The following is an 11,510-nucleotide window of genomic DNA, read 5'->3' on the forward strand; positions in this document are numbered from 1 at the left end:
GTTTGATCACCTCAGCAAGGAGTAATTTCTGTCTTTTCTGGACTCTGTATCATTTCAATTCTACCCCATTTAAGGCCTTTCATCATTTACTGCCTTGTATTGAAGTTTCTTTTATGTATGTCTTTGGTCCTTTACTAGATTATGAACTCTTTGATGGAAGGATTTGTATGTTATTCATCACAGCCCCTTCATACAGTGCCTTAAACATAATGACACAATAAATAATCATTTAATAGATAGATAAATTATGCTACCTTTCCTTGTACTATCATGCAATTATTAAACAAATATTCATTGTATACAGAGCAGTTTCCAATATATAATATAGACGCAATTTCCTCACTGGGAGTCACAGAAGAATCACAGGAGCAATTGCCCAATCAAGCTTTATATTAGTATGTTATATATTTTTGACTTTTTCAAAGCACTCTCACCTTATAGAGCTCATTTTAGCCTTATAACCACATATACTTAGAAAACACTAAAACTAGAAATAACCTTGCAGATCGTCCAGTCCAACATCCTTAATTATAGAATTAAGTGAAATTAAAGTGATTTATACCCAGTCACCCAGTAAATTCCTGAGAGAGATGGGACCTAGGACCAGTGTAATAAAGTGTTCTTTTCATTCTATTGACTCCCTTCAATCACTTCTTAGCAATCTCAACCTCTTTTTCCTGCTACCTGACTCCGCAAAGAGTGGAGCTCACAAACGACAAAGGATTCATTTTTAAATGATGGTGCCCAACCCTTTTGTTCAATGGCCATTAATGTTAGAGACATAATAGAATTCATTTCTTTGCTAATGACCTTGTCACATTCCATTCTTTCCATCACTTCCAATTCTGTTATTTTCTTGTTTTTTAAATATTTATGAACTCAAGCCATTTTTTGGTAATCATTATAGTTTATTTTTTAAAAGAAGGTTCACGCTGTCTACACAATAAAACAAGTTCTGCACATTTGACTAAAATTAAAAAAAGGTTTTAGGTGATTGTGTGGAAAAAGTTGCACATCTCCATGCTAATACAATTATGAATTCATTCATTGAAATAAATAAATTTCCATATACTCTTGCTTCTGATTGTTTAGATTTATCCAGGTATGTCAAAAGCCTTGATTAAACCGAAACTTTTCCATATTTCAGATTCCTAATCATATCTATAAAGACAATGTTTGCTGCAAAGCTTTTTGATAATTATTTTAGTAGGAACATATTGTTTTCCATTTCTCCCTTTGCATTTCTTACCAAGATCTATAAAATGTTAATTGACAGATAATGTATCTGCTAACTGAAGTTGTCTTTAGTTCTTGGGGATGTATTTAATATTGTTGTAGAGCAGAATATATTTATCTGTGCTAATGTTCTGTGCTAAGCATCTTAGTGAAAAATAGAATTTGCAGTAATATATGATTAAGACCAGCAAATGTATAAATAGAATAAATTATGGTATGACAATTGCTGTCATTTTTTTAATTAAAAGAAGTCTGTACAAGGTATAATTTTTCCTATCGTTATTCTTCCAGTCTCTTAAATTTCTGATATATGCAGCATAGAGAGAATGTTCATTTACTTTGGTTTACATGTGCCACAGATGCCTACTGCCTACTTAGAATCAGGTTATATTAGCAATCATGAAACAATTTTCTGCTTTATGTAGATGTTTTTAAAGGAGTTTCAAAATATTTCTTTGTGAGTAATCTTTGATTCTATATTCAGTAATAAAAATAATGATGATGAAGATAACTAACATTTATAAAGGACTTCAAAGATTGCAAAATGCTTTACAAATATTATCTCATTTTATCCTCACAATAACCCTAGGACATAGGTGCTATTATTCCCACTTTACAGATAAAACTGAAAACAGGTTGTAACCTGTTCAAGGCCACACAGCTACTAAGTTTCTGAGGTCACATTTGAACTCAGGTCTTCCTGACCACTCAGCACTCTGCATCTGGAGAAAATGGTTTTCTGCCAGTTAATAACTAGCTATAGTTAGAAGCAAATTAATTCATATAACTATAAACTAATGATACTTGAAAGGAAACATATTGTAATTGATAATTGACTGTCCTTGGAGACAGGAAAACCTGGGTTTGATCCTGCCTTTTTCACAAAAAGATATACCGGTTAATATTTTAACAACTGACTGGCAGGGGAGGGGGAAGGGAGTTACATGTAACCCTTTTAAATTTAATCTGCATTGTTAGTGTGTGGGGTACAGAGACCCTTATCAATGAATTGGAGACTCAGAAATATTAGCAAAAAGAAAAATTCATTTATTAGCCTTCTCAAGAAAGGGCTCCCTCAGAACACCAAAAAATTGGCGCCAACCGAAGAGAGTGGAGATGCATTCAGATCAACAGGTTATATAGGTCCTACTGCAATCCCCTTTCCCAGCGCCCTCCTCAGGGCTCATTAATGCAAGCTCTGAGGGTACAATCTATTCCTGGCAATCTACCCCAGCGACAAAGAAAAAAGACACTTTTACCACTTGCCTGGAGACAGGGAAAAGCGGGAGGTTTTCTTTTTCTTTTTAGGGTAAATAGTTTTAGAAAGGGAGGAGGAGGTCTGATAAAGTACAAGATGTGTTGAAAAGCATGTTTCTTTACAAGGTCAACCAGCTGCAAGTCTTTCAACAGAACAAGAAGCTATTAACTGCCTGAGGAGGCTTCATTCCTGAGAGATTCTTAGAGATCATCTCTCACATTAGTATTTTCTCCCTCATATTCTTAGGTCTAGACAATCAACAAAATAATAAATGAAACCCTGATTTGAAATGTAGTGTTTACTAATTTCTGAGGTGTAAATGCTCACACTGAAAATTAATGATAGGCCCTCTTGAGCCTGCTTGAGCTAACTCCAACACACCTATTCATTTGACATCGGGATTATACGATTCGTAGATCTAGAGCTGAAAGCAATCTTGTAGACTAACAAGTAACTATATGACCATTGTCAAATCACTTAACCACTTAGAGCCCCTAGAAAAAATCTATAAAGTTATAAGTTACAGATAAGTGCCAATCTTCGTTGGTGGAGGGAATTTCCCACACCAGGAAATTTGCCACATTAATGAAATCACAGTTCAGACAACAATAACAATAGCAATGATTGAACTGTCTACCTCCCAGTGTACTTCATAAAACTAAATTTCTGTTAAAATAAGCTATATTTATTTATTTAATTTTAATTTTTAGAGAAAAATGTTTAATTTCATTATGCACTTAAGAAATAAAACAAGATTTCCATAACATAGAATAAGAAAAAAAAAAGATAATTGCACATAAAACTACAAATGTATTGTGTACAACTTGTTATTCCTTTTAAATACAATAAAGTTATCATGTAACTTACTTTTTTCCCCTCTTTTTCTTTCCCCTTCCCCCTGCCCTAGAGATAGCTACCATTAGACACAAATATATAAATATGTGTACAATATACATATACATATATGTGTATACACACACATATATACACATAAATATATATATTATCCATGCTATACATCTATTTATCATTTATTTCTCTGGATGCGGATAGCATCTTCTTTTGTAAGTCCTTTGCAGTATTTATAATAGTCAAAATGACTTAGAGCTATGTTTATTAGCACTATTAGTGGTAATAGTAATATTATGTTTATTAGTGCTATTAATGGTATTTTAAAATTTCATTTCATAAAAAACATATCCTCTATTCTTTTCTGAAAAGGCAGCATTTCTTAAGCAGATAAGATGCTGAACTTTGGTTTAAATACTGTTCAAACACAGAGATCTCCATAATAATGGACAGACCATTTAGCCTGCCAGAGACTCAATGTCCTCATATGTAAAAGAAGGGGTTTGGACTATATGATCACCCAGATGATCTCAGCCAGGGTTTGATACTAGTATTTTGCTTTGTATTCCAGAAAGGCAAGTTATATCAATAGTCTCTGAGTTGCAAACATTTCAACTTGCAATCATCCTTTGCAATCATTGTATTTATAAAATGGTAGTTTCATAGCGCCTCCTCTTTCTTTTACTATCCTTGAGCATACTACACATATTCACTTTTTCTGGCCACCACTTAAATACTCCTGGGTCGAGAGAACCATTGGTGGCCCAAGTATGGAGCAATCTTATCCTACATCTCTTCTCCACCATTTCCTTTCTTCTCTTAGAGGTTCATGTACAAGTTGCCATCCTCCCTTCCTTTCTTATATCTCTTAATACTCACAATTCAATTAATTTCAGTTTAGGCTATTTTACACAGGGACACACACACAAATGTATGCATACATATGCACATGACATAGGTTTAGGGCTAAAAGGGAATTGAGTCTTAGAGGGCAAGTCAGTTTGGATTCCACTTCCACACATCTTTCTACCCATACCAGGCTGCCTCCGATGCATATGCTCCTCACTGTAGTTCCTCTTTAGTTTTTTCCCCTTTCTGTCTTCTAAATCTGACCTAGTTTTCTTTACAAAAGAAAAAGTTTTCTCCTTTTCTGTGTTTTTGTTTCATCTGTAAATTGCCATCTATTCCCCTCCCTACTGCAAAGAATATTGGCAACTACCCATGTGATCTTGGGCCACTCACATAACCTCTATGAAGTTTTGTTTCCTCACCAGTTATGATTAGCATTATGGAAAAAGAAGGAACCTCAGATCCTCTTTTCCTACCCCCTCCTTTTACAGCCAAGTATAACAGTAGTGCTAGTTATATGCCCATATGAAAGAAAAGGAAAGTTACAAGTTTCAATGAGACATTAGAAACCACTAAAATGTGATTTCCTTGAGAGCTGGGACCCCTTTCTTATTGAATAGTCAGATCTTTCCCAGTATATAATATTTAATCTTTTTATCTCTCTCCTATTTATCCTATATATTTAGGTACATGATAATAGAATGAATGAATGACTGAATGAATAAATAATAAAGGACCACTGTCCTTGACTCTAAACCCTTTTAACATGCTCAGTCTTCCAAAATTTCTATACAGTCTCCCAGTATCTTCTTAGATACTCTAGTTAAACCTATTTTTCTTCAAATGCCAAAATTTAGGATAAATGGAAATCTATTTTCCAAATGTATTTTTTTCAGTTCTGCATAATCACCAGTATTGCAATAAAATTGTTTTCTATTCTTTTTTTCTGCATGCGTACAAGATTTCAACTACATTGTTGGTTGAATAACCTTTTAAGGACTTTCTTGTCAACCTAACCACCATCTATAATATTTCTTTGAGAAAGTGTGTCCTAACTTCTAAGTACCTGACTTAGAAATGTTTGGAACACAACTCATCTTAAAATTGGGAAGTCCTTGTCTTTTGTGTGTATCTGCTACCTTGTTTTTCTGAGTGTCAGTCTAATCTCTAATCTCTATCTGGTCAAAATGACAGCAAAGACTCTGAGATATTAGAATTTGTTTCTAGGGTATTTCTAGAATTTCTGTGCATGATATGTAACAAATATCTGTCTTTCTGAAATGACTTGAGCAAAGAATTTTGGAGCTAGAATTAAAATGTAAACAGGACAAATGTGTATTAACCACCTAGGTTTTACAGAACCATATGCTAAGTTCTGAGGGAAATAAAATATTTAGTATAGAAATTCCCCTGCCCTCATGCAGATTACAATTTAGTAGGAGGATACGAGAAATACAAAAATAATTAAGAGGATAGAGACAGGACCTTTGATTTCAAGGAGAAACTCACTCTACCAATGCAAGTCAACACTATCTCTGCAATTTATAGTCTTAGAGACCTAGAGGAAGGAGAGGTTAAGTGATTAGCCTAGGGTTACAAAGATATGGGACTGGAAACCAGGTCTTCCTGACTCCCAAGCTGACTGTTTACCAACTATGTCACACTGTATCTCATTTAACAAAAAAAAAATTCCCATTTAACAGAAGAGAACCCTGAAGCCCAGAAAAATTGTCATTTGTTCAGTATCACACAGTTTGCTCACAGTAGGCTAGATTTAGAAACCAGTATCTTGGCTAACAGACCAGAATTTTGTTTCTTTTTTTTTCTTTCCCATTGAACTTCCCCAACTAGAAATGATTTTACCTTCATCTGATTTTACATCACTTTATACTTCACTTGTGCATTTATATTGCAATTGGTATTATATATACCTGTCTACACTATCTTGTCTCCTCTTACTACTGGAAACTATAAAATCCCTCATCTGGATTACAGTGTGTTCCCTTGTAGCCCCCCAGCAGTCTATCACTGAGCTTGTACTACTTGACAAGTATTCATTGAATGAATTAGCTATCATGCAAAAAATCATTATGCTTTTTTTCCCTCTTTAATGAATTGTTTTATGTATTAATTGATGGAGTGGTTGGAAACACTGGGTAGAGTTTTGCCAGAAGGTTGGCTATGAAGGGGAAAAAAGATGTGATTATAGCTGTATGGAAAAGAATCAAGGCATCTTTATTGTTTTTGTTTTTTAATTCTATTTTATTTTAGGACTAGAGTGATTTGAACATGTTTCTAAGCCTATGGGAAGGAGAGAGTGGGAGATATATTGAAGACACATGAAAGAAAGAAGGTCATGTTCTATAAAACCTAGGTGGTTAATAAACATTTGTCCTGTTTACATTTTAATTCTAGCTCCAAAATTCTTTGCTCAAGTCATTTCAAAAAGACAGATATTTGGTTATATATCATGCATAGAAATTCTAGAAATACCTTAGAAATAAATTCTAATGACTCAGAGTCTTTACTGTCATTTTGACCAGAGAGATTACAGATTAGACTGACACTCAGAAAAACAAGGTAACAGATGCACACAACAAACAAACAAACATAACAAAATCCTAGAGGAGCAATAAGGAGTAGAAGGGGGGAAATGGGGGGATTGAAAGCACAACCCCTGATGAACTAAATTGTCAGGTTGTATGAATCTAAGCAGTCTACTTTAAGGAAGTAGACTTGAAGAAGAAAATAGTGGCTAAAGAGAGAATCTTTTGATAGGAAAAAAGATGATTTGTTTGTCAAGGGAAAATATAGAGTTGGAATCTGCTGGAAATTCTGTATAAGTAAAGACTTATTAAATCATGATTTGCATCTGGATCAAGTTCAAAAGTCAGGCAACCCCTTCTCATCTCCAAGTTATATCACAGACCTCTTTAGTCTTCCAATCATTCCTTGAGATTCTAACCTCAGAGTGACTTTTATATATGGTTCCTAAATGTAGGAAGACAATTCCTAAAACTCCTACCTATATTGTGTCTCACTAGTTGTTTCATCACTATCTATCCATTAAGGTTTTCAATATGTGCACAATCCTTCTTCTTCCCTTCCACCAATAAACAAAGTAGACACTAGATAACACTCTAGAAGCAACAGTGGCACAATTCCTTTGTACATTACCCTACCCTCGGTGAGAAAGGCAAGATTAGGCATAGCAAATGAAAACAATTTCTTGAAAGTTAATTCCTTTCCCAAGCTTCCTTGGATGAAAAAGTTTTTGAATTCTTATAGAAAAGCATGCTTTCTCCCTCAATTCATGGGAGAGATGGAGAACTATGGGCATATAATGCTGCATACACTTTTAGACACAGTCTATAAGCTTTTTGGGTTGTTGGTTTTTTTTTTCCCCTGTTTCAAGGGAAGGCTCACTGTATGAGGTGATAGGGGCTTTTTCTGCAAATAATGATGATATAAAAATAAAAAGCATGCATAAAAGTTTAAGTAAAAAAGATTATGTTACTCTTCCATGCCATCTGTTTTTTTTTAATGAAGATCAGGAAATACAAAAAAATCATATTCTTAAATATGAAATTCATATTTATAAATTAATATTACTTTGCAGTTCCTGGCAAGCTTTAGATCATTGCACAAAGGATAGAAAGAAGATAAAGATTAAGGAATGAGATGAAACAATTTCTTACTTCAACATACCACTTTTCCTCGTATACCTCAAAAATGAGAAAAAACATATTTTGAAAGTATCATGCTTAACTATTTAAGGAACTACAAAGTATTTACTTCTTGGAATCTAGCCTAAATAATCTCTACATCATATTCCCCATCAGTTATATTTAGTTAAACATTTTTAAAAGTTGTACTGGATTTCTGATATCAAACTGTTAGTGCTAAAGGAGCTACATAATTTGATGGGAGAATTTCTATTTCCAAGCTCTTAGTACATTAATGTCAGATACAAATTCAATTATCAGCAAGCTGTGTCAAAATAGAATTCTCCTCTTTGGTCACTGAGCCAAGATTTATTGGAAATAATTGACACTATCTTTCTCTAGCTGGTCCATATAAACATAGCATCATGATAAATATTGGTTATGGTGTGATTTTCGTATTTTGTTGTTCCCCACCCAAGTCTAAATTGAAGTAGAAAAATCAAGAGAGACTTTAAGACATCGTGTTTTGTGAATTTTGATACAGAATTATCATCTTTTCAATAATCATCTTCTAAACAGCAGGAGTATTACATATATATGTATTTTTTTTTCAAAAGTGGGTTATACATCTGAATGCTTCACAAGTGAAAATAAAGACCTGGGAAACTGAGGATTCTCATCAAAGGCAGGTTGCTGGACACTGAGCCAATCTGCAGTGTGAAATCATCAGATAGTTTTATTTTTGAAATTCTAGCACTTAATAGCCCCCATGCATCTTGAGTAGGAGTCAAAAGTGAAGACATGACCACCAGGTCTGTGAGAGCTCATGTATCACCCCCCTCCAACATGCCTCATAGAAGTCCACACACATAGTAGGTACTCCACAAATATTTGCTGAATGAATTCTCTACTGACTAGCACATTTGAAACAGAAATCTAAATCTGGATCCCTGAAGTCCCTATCAAACGCTATCAAAGCTATAGTCTTATTGTTCTGGCCAAGTCATTTAATCTTTGCATTCAAAATTAATCATCTTTAAGAAGGAAGATCATTATGACATACCTCTACTGGTAAGACAGCAGATTAATTAATGTTTTTGAAGTACAGAAAAAAAGGTGCTATGTAAGTTAATTAGGTAACTTCAGATAGCTTGAATTAAATACTCTATGATAGTTGCTGTGGTGGAATCTTGACCTGTAGTCCACAATATTTATTATCTGTTTATCTTTTCACACTATGTGAGCTATTGATTCTCCTTATATAAAGGCATTATTTTCCTTTATCACCTTCACCATCACTTCCTTCCCTACTTTCACAGAGAAGAAGGAAGAAATTCTAGTGTCAGTAGCTACTAATAATCCTCTCTTTTGAAATCCTAAAGACTTAGGAATGCCATAAGAAAAAGAGCATTTTTCATAAAGATCCCAAATCAGTCAAATTGACTTTCTTTCTTGGTTGGATGGAATTTAAGCTTCTTAGTTTTAACAGTGTGATTAGGCACCAGGCTGTGGAAATCTATTTTTTTCCTGACAGAATAATAGAGAAGCAGTTAGAATTCATGCAAGTGATTTTACCTCTAGCTTATCTTTGAGAGTATGTCATTGGATCTATCATTTTTCTTCTGACAAAACCAATTGTACTGACCACTATATTGTTGGAAAGCATAAAAAGCTGTCAATCAATGTGAATGACTATGCTTTGTCCTAATTGGTTCTATAAGGTGACCAAAAATAATTGAATCAACTGTAGCAATCTGATTTCTTTTTAAAAAAAGCTAATTACATGTAGATTTATATATTTATTGCATGAAGTCCATAGTTTCATTATTGAAATATTTTGTGAACTTAAATAGTAATACTTTCCATTTAAAAAAAAATATTGAATGCTGGTTAATTATAATGACCAAGTTTAGCCCCAAAGAAGAGACAAGAAAATGCACCTCAGTCCCTTCACTGGAGAGGTGGAAGATTTGGTATGAACATTGACATACTGTCAGATTCAGTTGATGTGTTGGTTAGTTGAAGCATATCCACTATACAGAGGCATAGTGGAGAGAGCATTGGACTTGGAGTCAGGAAGTCTTTAGTTCAAATTCAGTCCATGTGACTCTGAACAAATTATTTAACCTCTTTATACCTCAGTTTCCTCATCTGTAAAATATGTGTAATAATAGCATCTACTTCCCAGGGTCATTGTGAGGATCAAAAATATTTTGTAAATCTCAAAGCACTATATAATTGATAGATATAACACATATATTGCAGAAATTTTGTTCTTTCATTTTTATTCAGTCTTATTAGGGATGGATTTCTGGATAGGGAAGGAGGGAAGGACATATTTGGAAATGGAAGTGATTATAAAAACAAAAATCGTTAAAGTTTTAGAGGACCACAATCACAGGTAATAATAGTAATAATAATAATTTAATATAAAATCTAGCTTTTATGTAGCACTTTAAAGTTATACACACACACACACACACACACACACACACAGAGTTATCCCTTCCACATCATGACTTTCCCCATCACAGTTTTGATATATCGCAAGTTAGCATAAGAAATTAAACCAGCAATTTTACAGAAGCCATAGATGACACATGAAGGCCAGCAGACAACACAGCAAAAGTTCAGAAACTCAGAAATGCATAAAACATACGTATGGTATTGTATAATATCAACATCCCATAAAAGAAAAAAAAATCAGACTTCTTCTCTGGTGTGAAGTGAAGGCCAAAAAATGTTATGAGATATTCCAAATCTCAGGGGCACCATATCCCTAAAACCTACAACATGGAAGGGATAAATGTACACTTTTCTTCTGTCAAAATTGTCTGTGTCCTTTTTGTTTTTTATGGAAATATTTGGGATTTAAAATAAAATTAATTTCCATTCTTTGTTTTGCAGCTGTTGTTAGTGCCATCCCAGTGCCAACACTAGAAAGTGCCCAGTACCCAGGAATCTTGCCATCTCCAACATGTGGATACCCTCATCCTCAGTTCACTCTCCGCTCTGTGCCGTTCCCAACACTTGCTGTTGATCGAGGCTTCGGAACAGGAAGAAGTCAGTGTAATATATTTTCATTTCTTTCTATGTGAGCATTCTGCTAAATCTGACAGTGTCAGAGGGGAGTTAGTCTGCTTTCTTAGTCCTAGGAAAGTTCTCTTTGCATCTTAAGAACATCAGAATTTATACCACCAACTCATTCCATCCTCCAGATCCTATTTAAATATTTATGGAATATTCCAATGGGAGTCTTTAAAAAAGTCAGTTCTATTGTCAAGGCAGAGGAAGGGGAAAAATTCTGAAATTCAGCAATTAACAAAAGTCATATTGGGAATGCTAGAAGCTAACACCTTCTGTCATCTTCCTAAAGTAGCAAAGGAGTGTTATTATCCTCTAATTAACTTGTTTATCACAACTTAGTTATCTGTAACATTGTCTCATTGAATCTTGATTAGCCAGTACTTAACTAAATGCTTCTGCCTTCTGCTGCCAAACCTATCATTAGATTAACTTAGTTAAATCAGTGATGTGATACCTTTCCATCTGTAAGAGCTAATTCCTGGCTAGGAGATTCTACTAGTAGCATCTTTTTTTTTAGGAATAGATAGATAGATAGATAGATAGATAGATAGATAGATAGATAGATA

General features: G+C 34.1%; 1 protein-coding gene across 1 annotated transcript in view; it reads left to right on the plus strand.

Annotated features, from left to right (window-relative positions):
- DCC (DCC netrin 1 receptor) overlaps window positions 1-11,510 on the plus strand; it is a gene marked incomplete at its 5' end in the record, with an annotated part of 954,021 nt that overhangs the window by 892,842 nt on the left and 49,669 nt on the right. The window contains one exon of the mRNA XM_027869065.1: window positions 10,765-10,926. Within this exon, the coding sequence (XP_027724866.1) occupies window positions 10,765-10,926 (162 nt within the window). The remainder of the gene's footprint in view (window positions 1-10,764; window positions 10,927-11,510) is intronic.

The sequence above is a fragment of the Vombatus ursinus genome, unplaced genomic scaffold, assembly GCF_900497805.2.
Source record: "Vombatus ursinus unplaced genomic scaffold, bare-nosed wombat genome assembly UNPS02014791.1, whole genome shotgun sequence".
In the NCBI taxonomy this organism is placed as follows: domain Eukaryota; kingdom Metazoa; phylum Chordata; class Mammalia; order Diprotodontia; family Vombatidae; genus Vombatus; species Vombatus ursinus.